This window comes from Cydia splendana, chromosome 16 (genome assembly GCF_910591565.1).
Source record: "Cydia splendana chromosome 16, ilCydSple1.2, whole genome shotgun sequence".
NCBI lineage: Eukaryota > Metazoa > Arthropoda > Insecta > Lepidoptera > Tortricidae > Cydia > Cydia splendana.
In genome coordinates this window covers 9,778,912-9,796,520 of record NC_085975.1, presented here as the reverse complement: position 1 = coordinate 9,796,520, position 17,609 = coordinate 9,778,912, and the positions used below count along the sequence as shown (strand labels likewise).

The following is a 17,609-nucleotide window of genomic DNA, read 5'->3' as shown; positions in this document are numbered from 1 at the left end:
CACGTTTCACAAAATTATTTTCGAATAATTGGAAACTATTTAAAATAATAAAAAATTACATGTAGGTTGTGTTAGTTGCACCAAATGAACTTGCAAAAATGAAATACTAAGAATAAATCAAGAATAAATACTTCTTCAATACCAAACTAACAAACCTTCTTGCGTGGTAGGAAATAGACAAGACGTCTGATGTTTGAAATTAAATTTTCATTGAACTATACTTATTGAATGTCATATTCTTCAAATAAAAATGTTAGATGCTCGTGGCTATTTAAATTTGTGGGGCTGTGTAAAAGATATGGTGTACCAAACCAAACGGAATGTGAAACTGCGGACGAAATGAGACAAAGGCTAATTGGTGCTTTCTGCGGAGGATAAATGACGAAGAGCATACACTATATCGCATGTGCATCGACATACTCGGGTACGGGCTGCGGCGGCGTTGTAATACACGGAGGTACATTTGAACACCGTATGTGAAAAGAAGATAGAATTAAATATTGGAAAAAAGTAATTATCTAAGAAAGTAATAAAATTGTTTGTAATATTTTTGCATGCATTTGATTTATTTGACATTTATGCGTCATTCATACATCATTGCGATACTGTCAACGATCGGAAAAAAGTGTAAAGTCCCGAGCTTTCCCGACGGAGATCCTTAATCTAGCCGTCATGTGCACATGCTATAGGGTTATCACCACAGTTAAAAAGTAGTATTTTTGCAATTTTTATTTTTTACTCAATTAACGATTCTTACCATTACCAATAGTCTCTGTATCACTTAAACGACCTAATACTTCCGGGAAGGATCGTCGTGCCTTTCCACCCTGTATATTGTTTAAAAAAAATCCTATATATGCATGACGTTTGTACCTAAAACTTAGTATTTAAGAGATTTTGCAATGCCCTGAGAGGGTATCATGTACCACCTACTTTACAAATAACACCTGTGTGTAATGTACATATCGAAAATTTACGATGTCTGATCACTAATTTGCAAAAATACTGCAACCAAAATAAGCAAATAAACTAAATATTTAATCCTATACAAAGTTTTTCTTTTTCACTTACTTGATCATCATCAATTTCAGGTTCCTGCATTTCATTGATGTCTTTTTTCTTTTTCTCTTTCCCTTGACTCCCATCATCCTGTCCTTGTTCCTCCTCTTTGGCACCCATCTCTTTCTCACCAGTGCTTTCGCCCTTCCCTTTTTCCTCTTTGTCTTTCTTATCGTTCTGTTCCTCGTCAATATCTTCGTCTTCTGAACCCCATATTTGTTGATCGAGCCTATGAATTTACAAAACGGATGAGTAGGTAAGCGAGGGATTTTTGTCAGAGACCCAAATATAAAAACTGACGACGCGAATTTACGAGACAGTACGAATGTCATGAGGTCATGATGACATATACAGATGTAGTGCATAATTGTTTTTCATCGTATTTTCTCGATAACGTTCGTATTTGTCATGCCACTTCAGTCAACCTCAGTACTTTTTTGTACCGAGACTGACTGGAATAGCAATACACTTTCATACGTTTGGGTGAAAATACGATGGAAAATAATTATGCTTTACATCTGTACGACGAACTATTTCTAATATGATTGTCAAGTGTAGACATTTTTTAAACATTGAATATTTTACAGACTATACTTTTTATATTATGAAATCTTACTTTTCAGCGGCATTGTCCGTGTCTCCCATTTGTTTGTCAGCATCTTCTTCACCGTCATCTTGATCTGAATCGCCTTCTGTATAATAAATTGCAGTATCGACCATTATGCTCTGTCAAGCAATTTCCGTCAGTAGAAAAGAGCGGCAAATTTAAAATTGTTGGCGCGATGAGTTATTATCCCATAGAAGATTTGAATTTCGCGGCTTTATCTACTTACAAACTTATTGGATCGGCTATAATAACAAAATTATTTAGCACAAGGGGCAATAGCTCAATTAAAAAGTAATAAAAAAATACTACATAATTAAAAGGTTCTCAGTCCCACTGGAAAATTTAAATGGTAATTTGTGATGAGTTTGAGAGTCATCCATCGTTAATTATACCTTTTTGTTCAACATCCTGCAGGTGGGAATCGAAGTCGTCAGTCATGTTGACTCCCTTCTCCTCCTCTTTACAGTCTCTTTCCTCTTCCTTCTTCTCTTCTCCTGGACGCTGGGCATCGTCCAGTTGATCCTGTTAAATAAATAATTTGTTTTAGGGAGCCTGTGTGAACTGCAGAGCATCACTTTGGAAAGAGATAAGCTTTTAATTAATTTTATGAGACTACGGGACCCATATTTTAGTAATATAATATGTAATGTATGTTCCAATGTAGCGTCAAAACTATCGAGCCCATTTTGATGAATATGGTATCAACAATTTTCTGGTATTAACAATCAATTCAGTTATTAAGCGACTTTCAAAGAGGGTTTTTTTTTACGAAAAACACCGTAGCTGGATTAAAAGTGTTTCAAGATCATATCTAATACATTTAAACGAGCAATTCTTGTATATATATTTATTTATATATTTCGGGGATCTCGGAAACGGCTCTAACGATTTCGATGAAATTTGCTAAGGGAGTTTCGGGGCCGAAAAATCGATCTAGCTAGGTCTTATCTCTGGGAAAACGCGCATTTTTGAGTTTTTATCTTCCAGATGTTTCTTGTTTACATTACGTACCTGATTCTCGATCCTCTCCGAGACATCTTTTTGTCCCTCGCCATCGCCCAGACCGGTGCCGCCGGTGAGCTTCCCCGGGCCGCCCTCACCTTCGCCGTCTTCCATGTCCATATCAGACGGTTTGCAGAAACTATAAAAATATCGTAAGATACATTTTATCTTCATAAACAATTCACTTTGGAAGATGCATTACAACTTACCAAGTTATAAAAACTAGAGATAGTAATTGTGCATAAAAGATTAACTAGCTTAAGTTCCATTCTGGGCCTTGCCACATTCAGGTTTCTGGCGGGTGGTTTCAAATCAAATCTACCGTCATGTTTTACCATATACTGATTCACTGAACTGAACTTATCTGCCTTAAAAGGTTGCACTGAATGATAAAACAGGAGAAAAATATTACTAAATATTTGCTTACCCTTTTGTTGCTAAGTCGGAGAAAATCTTCAAAAGCACTGAAAGCATCTTACACGAAACTCTGTGTACTGCTACTTTCTGCGTGACGAAGTATTGCACGAACAGCACAGTCTGTTCCAATATAGGGATCAACCTCATTACCACATTCTTTATTTCTTCTGTATCTTGGTCTGTTGTCGATAAAAATTCTACATAGTTTCTTAACAAATTATTAATTTTAGTAACCAAAGCCTCTAGTTTTAGTAATTTAGCGTCACTTGATAGTTTATCGTGTAAAAGTTCTTTCAAATGATTATCTTCTAGGATTTCGTTAGATTCTTCCTTCTCTTTCTCACCATTGTCAATTATTTCATCTATCGCATTTAGCACGTCAACGTCTGCTTCATCTTCTGGCAAATGTTTCTTATACAATGATTGAATCACAAGTAGCATTGTGGCTACTAAATCTTCGGTCTCGCTTATCAACTCAGTCTTTTTGGTCTCTGTGTCTTCCATGGAAACGTCCGCTGGTTCTTCATCAGTATCAAGTTGTTCTATGGTCTCTTTTACATATCTTGATAAATTAGCGATACTTTTTAGTATAGGATGTTCAGGTATTTCATCTGTTATTACATTGGATTGTAATTTAAAGTGATATTCAGTTAATACACTGTCCAATTCTTCTTGTATGCTTTCCAGATTAGCTTTAGCTTCATTGGTGATGTCTATATGACTTTGTGAAACGTTTGGTAGAAGACCAAAGTCGCTCCCAAGTTCTTTGGGCATTGTGTTTGACAATTTGTGTAGAGCAGTCTTTTGTTTATCAACGACTGATATTACGCTTTTTATCTTCTTGTATAAGGCATGCCATTCATCGCTGTTTTTAAAGCAGCGTACTATTGGAGATTGAGAGAGGACGGTATCAAACTCCGGTTCATATTCTGCCCTGAGTTCTTTCTCTGGACAGGATTTTATGAGAACGCTGAACTGGTCGAGTAATATGCTAGCGTTAGCGTAACATTCAGTCAGGGTGTTCAGTTTTTCGTTGAGCGTAGTAATGTTCACGCCAGAAGCGTCGATGTCTAACACCGATGTCAAGTTCGTTGTTAGTGTCCGCAAGTCACAGAGATGTCTGGAGTACTTTGATATGGATTTCTTTTGAGAGTTTGTTAGTTTCTGGAAAGTAAATTTGTTATTAAGATTCGCGCCCAAACATGTAAAAAATTTTAAACAAAGTTTGTTTATGAGACTACTAGTTTTATAGGGATTTCAATAGGCTAATTTTTCAAAACATCATAATGATATTCTGCCATAAATATTGTAATTATAACTCAGGAAATATTTCGTAGTGATTGCAATGTTGAAACTACCATTAATTTACTGATTTTCAAATATCTGAGGCAAAAATGTATTATAAAATAATGAAATAGCATTATTTCTTATTAACTTGCCGGCTAACAAATACAATTTGTTTAGGAAACATATGGGAGGTACGTTATAAATCCCTCCGAATGTCGTAGAAACTCAACTAAAGTATTTTATATGAACATACCAGTAACTGGGCAGCGAACCCTTTGCACCGCTCTATGTTCTGTATGCCCAAATCTTGGTGAGGTGTCAGTAGGGCCGTAGACAGAGTTCTGTGACGCGCAATATTCTTGTGGAAGTACTTTTCACATCCGGACCAAAGTAGGCTCAGGGAGGCGTCGCATCGTCTACGGGAGAGAATGATTAGTCACACAAAAAACATGTATTTTGTCACTTTCAAAAATTACACAAATCTAAAGAGGAAGTTTACATACAAGGCCTCAAGACGTTAAAGGCTGTGTCAAAAAATCTAACTATAAACAATTAAGAGAAAGTGATACATAGATTGTAAAACAAGTGAGCATATGAAGGTAAATTTCGGAGAAAGTGAATGCTGGTAATATTAATTAAGTTTATGTTGCATTTCAATAAGGTACTTTCTATCAAACTATCCGCAGTACTTTTATTTAAACACTTGATGTTCCAAATCGTAACAATACCCTCGACATAATTAAAATTAACTTAAACTTCTTAAGGTAAGGTGGCATTCTATTCACTGATGCCTTTGAAATCTTGATATTTCGAACAAAGATAGTTCAATAAAAATCTTCTATTATGAGAATTTAAAACGTTACCTGCTCTTCAAATAACTCATAGCCGCATCCAAATCAACCGGGGCTATAGTGAAGTCGTACAGTTCTTGCTCTGCCGCCGCGAGTATGACCAGCCCTGTACGGTAATTCAGACCAATCTTGCTAAGAGCTTTGAAAAGGTCGGCGACGGCTTTGCGTTTCTGCCGTACGAAGTTCTTAGCTTGAGATGTTTGTTTGTCTTTGGAAAGTGTTGCGTCGACCTAAAAGAAGATAATTCGCAGATATTCTACAAAGTTGTTTTTTTACTTGAAAATGTCTGTTCATTGCGTCGACTCACTTTCTCATTAAGGAAAATGTGAGATGCAAATACATATTGGACCAAGATATTGGACAGATGGAATACCAGTAATACCACCCTTAGCGACGATAGCCACATATTCAGCTACCGTTGACGTCAAAAGATAGAACGATATAGATACGCTTAAATTAAATATGGTACATGTTGGTTATCAATAGAAGAATCAGATAAGTTAACTTATTATAAAATAGTCTAGTTCTACTTTGCAGTGATTTACCGTGGCCATATGTATGTGTGGCGGCTAGGCTAGCTTATAATCCGGATTCAACTAGTACGACATAGTTTTCTTACAATTTAGATTGCAACCTAGCGGCGGTCAATTAACAATTTTACTAAAAAAAACAATAGCCAAGTAGAAAACTTACCTCCAACGAGCCGAGGTGCGTGCTCGTTTCTATGACGACAGTGACAAAGTCGTCCAACGCCTGGACCAGCGAGGGATAGCTGGCGTTATTCAACGTCTCTTTACATAGCAGCTTGGCTTTGTTCAGCAAGCTGGGTATCTTGGACAGTAGGCTACCGTCGGCGACCACTGCGCACGGCTGTTCGGATTGATCCAGATATTTCTACAAAGAAAAGAGTTTTTAAAATAGGGACATGTGGCTAAATTCACCGAATCGAGCGAGGTTCAAACCTTGATGACCTTTTGAAATACCGGTCAGGAGCTCTAACCAACTATGTTATCTCGGCCCAGATAAATCTGTAAATCATGTCATGCATTAAAGCTTTACTATAAATCAACACTGAATATAATTTTATTACACTACCCTACGATGCATAACAAGCGTAATGTTACATTACTATAAACCCACCGTCAACAATTGGACAGAAAAAATATAGGTATATTTTTTTCTGGCCTCTGGCCTGAAAGGGTCGACTTCCTGCCCTCTGCGCTAAACGAAGTTTGCGCTTTCCGGCTCCGCCAAACAGAAATGAATAAGGAAACCTCAGGCCGAGGCGAAGCCGATACATTTCTTACTTTACTGGAGAATAATTTCACGGAATATTTTATTGGGAGGGTTCCACATGCACTAATTAACAAAGGGTGATTTAGCTGAACATTAATCTAATGAAACTCAAGTAAACCAACCACCTAACTACGATGATAACTACCTAACACCCATTCTAACTACGATGACAACTACCCAACACCCATTCTAACTACGATGACAATTACCCGACACCCATTCTAACTACGATGCGAATATGTTTATTTGAGGTTACCTGAATAAGCTGCGAAAAACAAAATGAGTGTTAGTAGGTATTGGAATGAGATTATTGATATGGCTTACGGTTATTGACATGAGGTTTAATTCATTAGTGATGGATGAATTGATGATATAATATACGATCTTTTACCATTGAGTCTAGTTAATCCCACAATTGTGACGTTATCTATAAAAAGGGACCTTATTGTCCATGGCGCTTACACCACTATTAACGATGCTCCGATATAAATACAATGCCGCGCGACGCTGTGCGGCTTAAGCGCCATCGACAAAAAGGTCGCTTTTCATAGATAATGCCCCAATTTAAGATTTTTAGTTAAGTTGACAATTAAAGTCAAGTGATTACGCTGTGAAAGTCATCGTTGTTAACTAGTTATCAAAGATGTTTTGACTCTAATGGGAATGAAATTGGTTAATGAAATGAGTGTTTAAAAACAGTTGATTAATGAAATCTTATCAAATACATGTTAATATTATGACACGTATAGTTATAAGTTTAATAAAGCTTCCCTATTACCAAAAAGAATAGATAGTATAGAGGGGTCCTGTCATTGTAAATTTTGTAGTCACTGTAAATGCCTGCCATCTATCGACACACGACTAAAACTCAAAATGAAAACGCATAAAGTTATCAAATAATGTATATATATGGATAAATGATTTTATTATTTTTATATCATTTTGATCCATGTTCATTCACTGATATCTATGTGTTAAAATTGTTAAATATGAAACGGTGTCATCACGCCATCTAGCTGAGGATAGGCTAAAGGTGTGTGCGACATCTATTCGAGAATGACTTTTACTTGAATTCCGAGGCACGTTTTTTCCTTAGACTTTATACGTCTTATACGAAGTTATATATGCCTTTGCTATTACTCATAGATAAAGAGATAGGTACAAGGCCGCGTAAATTATTACAAAATAATGAAGCTGAAGTAGTTTGCATTGTAAGTACTAACCTTTTGAACGCCACAGACGGCAATTGACGTCAACGCAAAATCGTGACAACGATGCTAAATACGGCATCGTCGATCGTTTTTTGATAAAAATCTACTGAAAAACACCCCACTTTTAGGTTGGCATTATTTATTCACAAAACTAAATTTTACGAGTACCCCCGTGGCGTCAGTGGCACGGCAAATGGATGCGCCGTTGGGCGTTCAAAAGGTTAACAACCTAACTGTCACAAATTTTATGGCGCCGTATAGTACAACCTAACTGTCACAAATTTTATGGCGCCGTGTAGTGCCATCTACGGCATCTACTTGAGTATTTAAATTTGCGTCCACAATAATTTGCAGTATTTGTTGGACATATACATAAGTAGCACCTTACCTTAATATTTCTAGCCATAACGACATAGTTCTGTGTGTCGATCATGTAAGCGCCGCCGGTCGGGTTGACGCCCGTGGTCCTCTTCGGGCGGTCCCAGATACCGACGTGGTCGACCCCCGAATCATTCGATTTATCAACTAGGCATGATACCACGCTTTCTTTTAGCACGTTCTGAAATAATAAGGTATGACTATTGGGTCATTTCTATTATACAATTAAATACCTAATAAATCTCGCTCGTTGCAATTATTTATTTATTTTAAACTTAATTGCGCATAAAAGAAGTACAATAAACGGAGTATTCAGTTCAAAGAAGAAATTAAATTACAAGATGTAATAAAAAAAAGCTTCAGGCCACAGTTATTGCCCTGGTCTTCGGCTCGTGCGTGCTAAAAGAATAGTTACTACATAGATATATTGATATATAGTAAGTAGGTACTATATTACCTACTGTAATACGCGATGTGACTGCCAAATTCTAGTATAGAGACACGACACCTTCGTGGCATCCATCGAAGGCAAGAGCAGTTGCACTGAGCTGGAGTGAGACTAAGCGTTGCTATCGCCAGCAGAAAGGCGTGGCGAGAACTTTTGAAAGTAACGAAGGCCAACATTTAAAGACTTACTAACCTCAAACTCTTTAGTATGCTTATGCAGGGCCTTGTGTGCTTTATCCACCGTGTCCTTCACGCTCCAGTAACTAAGGTCTCGGTCCCACGAGCAGATCTTCACGAAGTCCCGAAGTTTCTTCTCAATTGGCGCCCGCTTTTCTTTTATTTGTGCGGCGACTTGGGGGGCGAATTGAGCGTAGTAGTTGTATGTATTCCAGAATATCGATAGAAGTTCATCTGCAATAGATCATTTACGTGATACACGATATTTAATTGAAAATAAGGCAGTGATCAAAAATATCCTTCTTACGACCCACGAGGCAAATTTTAAATAACAAATTAATTAGGTATATTAAATAAAACGGGATATATTCGATGACCGTTAACAAAAACAGCTATGGTAACATTTACTACAATGACAACCAACTCACTCAATTTTTATTAGTGTTAAGTACATGAGTAAAAGTCGTAAACTTAAACGAACAGATATAATAACCCCGAATCTTCTTCTAATCTCCACTCCATCGCTTTTAATCCAGTTTTTGGCCCGCAGTGGACGTTTTAAATTATTGGTTATGTCAAAATAATAATTTCGGCTAGTTTCTATTAGGTAAAAAATTAAAGTACTCACCTCGCCTCTGACTCCGTTCAAAGTGCACCAGATGGCAGTGATACACATACAGTATATCCAGCCTGACTTCATACTCTGCCAAGTTGGACGTCTCCATAAAGTCCTTCAGGACCTTGATGACCCTCTCCGCCGGCACGGGGTCTGCAGTGTCGACGTTGTCCAAGTACGAGTTGATGACTGAGTATACGTAGAACCAGTATTTGTGAGCATCGGATTGTTTCCTAAAACAGTACGCGTATAAATATTACAAACATCTCAAATTAACCATAATACAGGGAGAGCCTGACACACAACCTGCCCAAATTTATCCAAATAAATTCAGCTGGCTATTAAAAGCAATATAATTTGGTCCTGGTTAATTTACGATAATATTCATAAAATATTAATAAAGAAGTCAAATAACCACCCAATACATAAAACTTAGCAAGCTTCTGCTAAATGTTGTCTGTTTCTAAACACAAATGCCAAAATGACAGGGACTAAGCAATGAGAGATTGGATAAACGATGTGAATAACGTTCTATACCCAAACAAATCGAACAACGCCTCTCGCTGTCAGTCGCCAACTGTTTACCTAGTGTTCACAAATAACTGAATGAAATTGAATTTAGTTTATTCAAAATTACTGAATTAATATGACACAACACAATGAGACCAATGTAATCATAATGCCGTCAAGAATACGTGGTTAAAGTCTTTCAGATTATTGGCGCCCACGCTGTATAAAGCTTCACTGCACTTTATAGACAAGCGACAATCAGTTTCCACTACCATAAAGATTGCAATAACAAAAGTCAGCAACTTGTACCTGTGATACAAATTGTTTAGACACTCCTTCCAATGTCCCATCTCTAGCTTTCTCCAATTGATGATCTGCTGTCCAACTTCCAAAGATATATCAATCATATTGTTCCCCTTATGTGCGTTCTTGTTCCACTCTTCGATCTTGTCGCGAAGCAACTCCAAACCGGTCAGAAAACGGGACACGGGGCTGGTGACCGGGAAATTTAGTATTCTGTCCACTATTACGATTATCTGAAATTAAAGAAATATCGCATTATTCGTTATCCCTTTGACCGTAATTTGCTATGTCGTACCAAAGCGTCACTCGTCGTACTCGCTCGCTACGGTGATATGAATGAGCAAATTTAAACCTTATTTCAAAGCAAGAAGGTTACTTTTCAGGCGTACGCCATAATAAGCGGTTTTGGTACGGTGGGCATTTAATAGTTAGGTACGTTAGGCGTTATGTTGCACATCTTCTCATCTTTAACGCCATAACTGCCACAAGATGGAAACAGTTATTTGTTTTACAAGGGGGCAAAGTTGTTGTTTAACCGCTCGTGCTAATATTGATACCCGAGCAAGCGAAAGATTCCAAAATTGAACCACGAGCGTAGAGAGTGAAACACAAAAATTTTCACCACACCAACCCGAAGCAAATATTAAATGTAAAATATAACAAAATCAAATCCAAATGAATGTTATTAAATATTTATCATCCAAAATCATCATTTAAAAGTCAATTCTACCAGCAAACATAAAAAAACAACTCAAAATTTTCATTTGATTACTTTGCCTCACATGTGAATAAAATGCAACTTTGCTATCAGTTTTTGAAGTGCAAAGTAAGCCTTTCCGAGCTGGTGTGGTGAAAAAAATTATAATAATTGGTGTTACAAAAAGACATTTAACTGATTACCGGAAGCCCTTATACCGTTGAAATAAGGTTTAAGATTGATTAGCTAACTATATTACTTACGTCTTTTAGTGTCGGGAAGTCCGGCCACTGGTCTAGCAACGCATTCGTGCTCTCTTTGACTCGACGTAGCAGTGGCAGGCATTGTCTAGTTTCCGAAACCCATGGGGAATGGTAAAAGTCAATCTTGTGGTTGCTCGACTCTGTAAAACACGTAGGGGCTATAACATTGTTTACAACTAAAAAAAAAATATTGTTCCAAAAAATACAATATTTATTAGAATTTGATATTTAACTTTAAAGTAGGTACCTACTTTACCCATAACTATGCCGTATGTGTGGTTTTCATGCATAGCCGAAAATGTTATAAATATATATTTAACCCTTTTCCAGGCATAGTGCACCTAACGACCACATACGCGCCAATAGAATTTCAACCTTAGGAGTCCGATTTAAGGTTCATATTCGATTGGACTTTCGGGAAAAGTGACTTGTCATTAAATGAATCATCAAAGCTACATTAATTTTAACCTTTTCGACGCCGTGTCAAACACAAAAGCTGTCACTCGGACGCCACGTCACCGAACTGTCAAAACTGAAATTGAACTATATGCATATGCACGTAGGTCTATGTTGCTCTGTGGTCTGTAACCGATTAATCCGTCTTTGGCGTTGGACCTGCGGTGCGGATATATCGGTCATTGGCGTCCAAAAAGTGTATAATGTATTTGATTTTTTTGGGAAAACCTTGTAGTTTGGTGCGGCCTGGAAAACGGTTAAAAAAATCTTTTGAAAGTCATCTATGCTTGCCATACTCACCAATGCCATCAATTTTCTCCTTAATCTGAGAAATAAGCACCATCAAGCCCGGTGTCATCGCACCTTCAAATTCAGCATCCAACGCCTCCCAGGCGTTAGACATAACCCGGCTAAATATCGGATACCTTTGCACCAACGGACTAATGACATTATTCCCTACCATCCTCTTTGGAGGGGGTAGCCATTCCGCCGAAGTCAAATTTCGAACGAAGTTGGAATGCCATTTGTAAATTAGAGAAACATCTTTGGAGCTTATGAGGTGTTTCGGCTTTTTCTCTGTTGGCGGTTTGAGTGTCTTCTGTTCTAAAGCTGGTGCTTTAAATTCGACAAAGTCATGGTCAGAGTAAGAAGGGAACATTTCTAAGATTTCTTGATACGCTTCTGTCTCCTCGTCTACGTCGTCGCATTTTGATCTGTAAAAATGAAATGTTTAAAAAAATACTGACCAAATAAAATGAAAACTACATTTATTTAGACATTCTCATAACCAAATAGAATTTCTCCAACTCTAATGCGGGCTGTACACACTCTTCGAGAGACCCCGAGACAGGCCGAGAACGAGTGTGTACATGCTGCTACCTTCTCGTCTCGCTCTTCCTTGTCTTGTCTCGTGCTTCTCCGATTGGATCGGAGCGGTACCGAGACTCGGCGAGAGGCTCTTGACGAGTGTGTACAGCCGACATTAAATATTTAAATTAGCCCGATAAGATGGCAAACAATCGTAAGGCCTGCATAATGGTATAGTTACCCCTTTTTAAGCTGACCGTTTAGTACTTGAGAGATTATCGTGGGAACAATGACATTGTTCTCTAATGTTTAAAGGTACCGCTAATAACAAGCAACATTTTTTTTATTTATTTATTCTATAGTAAAATCTTACATTGAATCAAACAGAAAAGTGCCGTGAAACCCTATCGGGTTTGTACCGACACAACATTCGTGGATAGATACATTTTACATTAAACATTGTTGTGATACATAGGATAATCAAAAGTTATATAAAATTACTTAAGACGAAACGGGAGCTGAGCTAAAAGTCAATTTTGAGATTTCAAGCTGAATATACCCGTCGCTCTGACGGGGCGTGAGAGACTGTATTTGTGTGTGTAATGCACGCACACAGATGCGTACGCTTGCACCCGCGCGCGCCTCATTGCCGACAATTTGCAATGTTATTTTTCGTGCGTTACTGCCACGAGGCGTTCACTTATTACTTACTGTGTTGCGATTGAATTTTTTGACCCGGCTTACGTTTACGGAACTCGATAATCTTTCTACTACTGTGACTTGGCTTTGTTTACTTGACTTTGCTGATCAGCTTATTTTTGGACTCCGTGAGTTGTGGTTACCTATTGGACCGCACGCAATTCATCTACCTTTATTCAAGTAATTAAGCGTAATTAGCCGAAACCTTTATAAGAGTGTAATTCATAAGAAGTACATAAGATATAATTTATGTACTGGTTTGCTGTTAGCTTTTAATTGTATCACTTTACATATATGTTACTCAAATAACTAACACGGTTACACTGTTGTAAGAACATTATTTTTCAGGTAGGCCTTATTATACCTACTATAGGCCTTATTACCTCCTAGTACCTTAGTAGTACTAGTACTACTACGGAAATTGATTCAAAGACTCAAGACTGACTTAAGTGGCAGTAGGGTGTAGGGTTTTTTCTAGGCTTAATGAGTTCGCTGAAGCTTATTTTTTATACTTAGCACACAGAACCACTAGTTTAACAGTATCAGCTCTAACCACATGTCACCATTTTGTCCTTTACGTAACAAACTCAGGGGCCCAGAATATCCGATGTACCTATCAAATCAAGGTTCTGTACCAAATAAGGCCCGGTTATTATAGTTCGTTATTTTTTAGCATTAGAAAGAAGGTAAACAATCATGACGTGTCTTTTTATTAATAATTATTGAAAAACGCTTTCAAAAATTAGTTTATATTACTTATGAAAGCAAAAGAATATAAAAAAGTATATGATTAATACATACATACATACAATCACGCCTATTTCCCGGAGGGGTAGGCAGAGACCACGGATTTCCACTTGCTACGATCCTGACATACCACTTTCGCTTCCTTCACATTCATAACATTCCTCATACACGCTCGCCGGTTTAGGGTGCTCTTGCTCATTAATATGATTAATATGATTTATAATTCTAACATATTTGCTATGACTTATTTTTCAATGGTAATTTTTAATAAGACATGTCAAAATCTGTTACCTTAATGCAAAAACTAGGGTTCCGTACATAAGTCCGACTCACGCTTGACTGCACATTTCTAATAGGTTTTCCTGTCATCTATAGGTAAAGAACTATTTTGTGTATTTTTCAATATTTTAGACCCAGTAGTTTCGGAGATAAAAGGGGGTGAATGGTCATTTTTTGGCTGTTTTCTTAAATAACTTCGAACCTTCCATCCTTCCATCTTTAGGTCACTAATTTACATATGTGTACCAAATTTCAACTTAATTGGTCCAGTAGTTTCCGAGAAAATAGGCTGTGACAGACGGACAGACAGAGACGCACGAGTGATCCTATAAGGGTTCCGTTTTTTCCTTTTGAGGTACGGAACCCTAAAAACGAACTTTAAGCGTGCTAACTTTCAAAATTTCATTTTTTATAAGATAGTATAAGTAGATGGGCAAAAATTTTGCGTCCATGTCCACCAGTGAGTAAGTGATTGAGATACCTAAACATTTAACTTTATAATGTAAAATGATATAATTTACTAACCTACTCGTTTAATTTCAGGTAGGTTGAATAAGGAACCAAGTAACCATGGGGAGGAGCAGTATTTACTAACATTTTCTTTTTGGGTCTTCAGATTGTATCGTTTCCTTTTTTTTGCACATATTACACTTAAATATATATTCTCTGTGTAAACCCTTACGTCTTTCAATGACAAAGGCAAGATCAGCAAATGTACAATTTGTATGATCGTGCCTGATATTTGAGATCACAGAAAATAAATATTTTAAATCCACTATTCTGCGACCTTCTAAAATTTTGTTTTATCATGATTCATGATCAAAAAGCTCGGATTCAATAGTCATATCAAACGTCGATTATGCAGTTGATGATGAGCTTGCATTTTCTACCATTGGTGCTGCAAATGCATCAACCGGTGGCGATAAACTTTGCCCTCTTGTAAAACAAATTACTATTGTGATTGTGTCCAGCAAAAGGCCAAAATTCGGTTTACTTTCCTGTTTAAAATATTACTAATTTATTCATATTTCAGATTAGGTACATAGGTAACTGTCTGAATGTTACAATGCCAGCTGGCAAATTCTATCACGTTTGTTTGTTTGGTAGTCATAGTAACATTCACTTACATTGATATCCTTATTAAGATCTGTATCTTATTATCCAGACCTTAAAATATTGCCACCGTTGCCCTTTAAAAAAATACTGTTTAAATAATTGGCTACTCAAACAATGCTTCTATAGTATAAATAATGACTACACAAAAATGGGTAGTATTTGTTGTAGTTGACCTCTTTTGTGCAGACAACTGTTAAGTTTTCTATTTTCTATTTTTGATATACATGTATTTTAAATTTGCCTAGTTACCTTACTTCGAATAAAACACTCTTGTCATGAACATCTCTTTCTTACTTTATTTTACAAATACCTAATTTTTACAACACGTTATCAGCACGAATGCTATAATTTATAATGCAAAGTTTAGTGTAATGTGTATTTCGTAAAATATTGCGTTGTAGTGATTGTGTGATTGATGAAAATAATAAAAATCGTAAAATGTCACACGAATCGGGAGATGCTTCGAGTGGTTCTAATTCCCGTTCAAGCTCATCTTTTCCATCGTTTTGCCTGAGGAGCAAAGATGGATATCCTGCGTGGAAATTTAAGATGCGCAATTACCTATTGCACGAGGATCTGTGGGAGACAATCGGTGGCTACGCTGAAGGAGACACGACCCCTGCCTCTACAAAGGTACGAAAAGATTCGAAAGCCCTGGCAAAGATATGTTTGACAATAGATGGTGCGGCAATCATTCATGTTAGATGTGCGAAAACCGCAGCCGAAGCATGGAAATCTTTGCAGGAAGCTTTTGAGGACAAGGGAATGGGACGAAGATTTAGCATCTATGGAAGAGCGAGAGCCCTTCAGTGAACCACGGCTACCTAGTGCGGATGAAGAGCCAGCAAGTGTGGAAGAGGAATCTCATCCTGAGCCGAGATACCCCTCAAGAGATAGGAAACCACCAGATTTCCTAACATACAACGTGTCTACGGTTGATTCTAGAGAACCTACGACATATCTTGAAGCTACTCATGCCGATGATGCAGATAAGTGGAAGCATGCTATGGCTAATGAGTATAGTTCACTGAAAAAACTCCACACATGGGACCTAGTAGATAAGCCTAATAAAAAGGTCATACCATGTAAATGGGTATACAAAATTAAAAAGGACGCGTACGGTAATATAACCAAGTATAAAGCGAGACTCGTCGTGAAAGGCTTTCATCAAGTCGAGGGAGTAGACTACGATGAGACGTTTGCACCTGTGATTCGCCATTCTTCCCTCCGCACTAGGTAGCCGTGGTTCACTGAAGGGCTCTCGCTCTTCCATAGATGCTAAATCTTCGGCACTTTCTAGATTTATCGGCGAAGGCAGTGGTGCAGGGTCATTGCTCTCGTCACAGTCATAAAATTGACAATCTTGACAGTTTTCAGAGTCGGTCTCTCTTTTATCTTCGAACAATAAAATAGAGTCTGACTGTACCTCAGGTTCTGGTGACCTCTGCTTCAGCTCTGTAAAACAATTCTCAAAAAAGGTTGCATCTCTGGACATAAACATTCTTCGTGGGTTAGCAGGATCCCTAAAAATATAAGTACCTGGATTTTCTGGATAACCGACGAAAATCGCTTCCTGTGCCTTGACATCTAATTTCCTTCTGTGACACGAGGGTATATGGACAAGTGCTCTACATCCGAACACTTTCAGGTGACTAAGATCACCTCTACGACCATACCACCTGTCAAAAGGAATTTTTCCACCTAAGGCTCGATGAGGAGACCTATTCTTTAGGTACACGGCAACTTGAAATGCGTCTTCCCAGAATGCTTTCGACAGTGAGCTTTCGGCTAGCAACGTCCGCGCCTTCTCTGCAATCGAACGATGTGTGCGCTCCGCGACTCCAACCTGTTGAGGACTGTAAGGCGTCGTCGTTTGATGCTCGATACCTTTCGAAGCAAGATAATCAACAAACTCTTTATTAACGAACTCCTTACCTCCGTCAGTCCTAACCGCTTTTATTTTCTTGTCTAATTGATTTTCAACAAAAGTTTGAAACAGACAGAATTTATTTTTTACTTCTGTTTTGGAAGAAATGAAATAAGCAAACACCTTTCGTGTATAATCGTCTACTATCGTTAACATATACCTATTTCCTTGAAAAGAGGTTGTAGACACCGGTCCCATGAGATCCATATGGATCAGCTCTAACGGGGAAGTAGCTCTATTAAACGCTACCTTCTTGAAAGGTTTCCTCGCTTGTTTACCTTCCACGCAAGCGATGCAACTATTTTTATCTACTACTGAATACTTTACGCCTACCTCGTGATTCTTCAGTTGGTTCATGCCTATGCGACACAAATGTCCTAGCCTCTTATGCCAAAGTTGATAACTATCCTGACAGTCAGAGTGCACATCCTGTGTCATATAATTATCTGCCACATTC

General features: G+C 37.7%; 1 protein-coding gene across 1 annotated transcript in view; it reads right to left on the bottom strand.

Annotated features, from left to right (window-relative positions):
• Positions 1–17,609, bottom strand: part of LOC134798234 (midasin-like) — a 57,846-nt gene that overhangs the window by 13,152 nt on the left and 27,085 nt on the right. Inside the window, exons 17-30 of the mRNA XM_063770608.1 lie at positions 11,878–12,290; positions 11,122–11,261; positions 10,168–10,394; positions 9,361–9,581; positions 8,749–8,966; positions 8,119–8,289; positions 5,917–6,117; positions 5,236–5,453; positions 4,626–4,788; positions 3,096–4,249; positions 2,678–2,807; positions 2,059–2,188; positions 1,676–1,751; positions 1,072–1,288 (exon numbers count right to left, since the gene is read on the bottom strand). Coding sequence (XP_063626678.1) covers positions 1,072–1,288; positions 1,676–1,751; positions 2,059–2,188; positions 2,678–2,807; positions 3,096–4,249; positions 4,626–4,788; positions 5,236–5,453; positions 5,917–6,117; positions 8,119–8,289; positions 8,749–8,966; positions 9,361–9,581; positions 10,168–10,394; positions 11,122–11,261; positions 11,878–12,290 — 3,679 coding nt within the window. The remainder of the gene's footprint in view (positions 1–1,071; positions 1,289–1,675; positions 1,752–2,058; positions 2,189–2,677; positions 2,808–3,095; positions 4,250–4,625; positions 4,789–5,235; positions 5,454–5,916; positions 6,118–8,118; positions 8,290–8,748; positions 8,967–9,360; positions 9,582–10,167; positions 10,395–11,121; positions 11,262–11,877; positions 12,291–17,609) is intronic.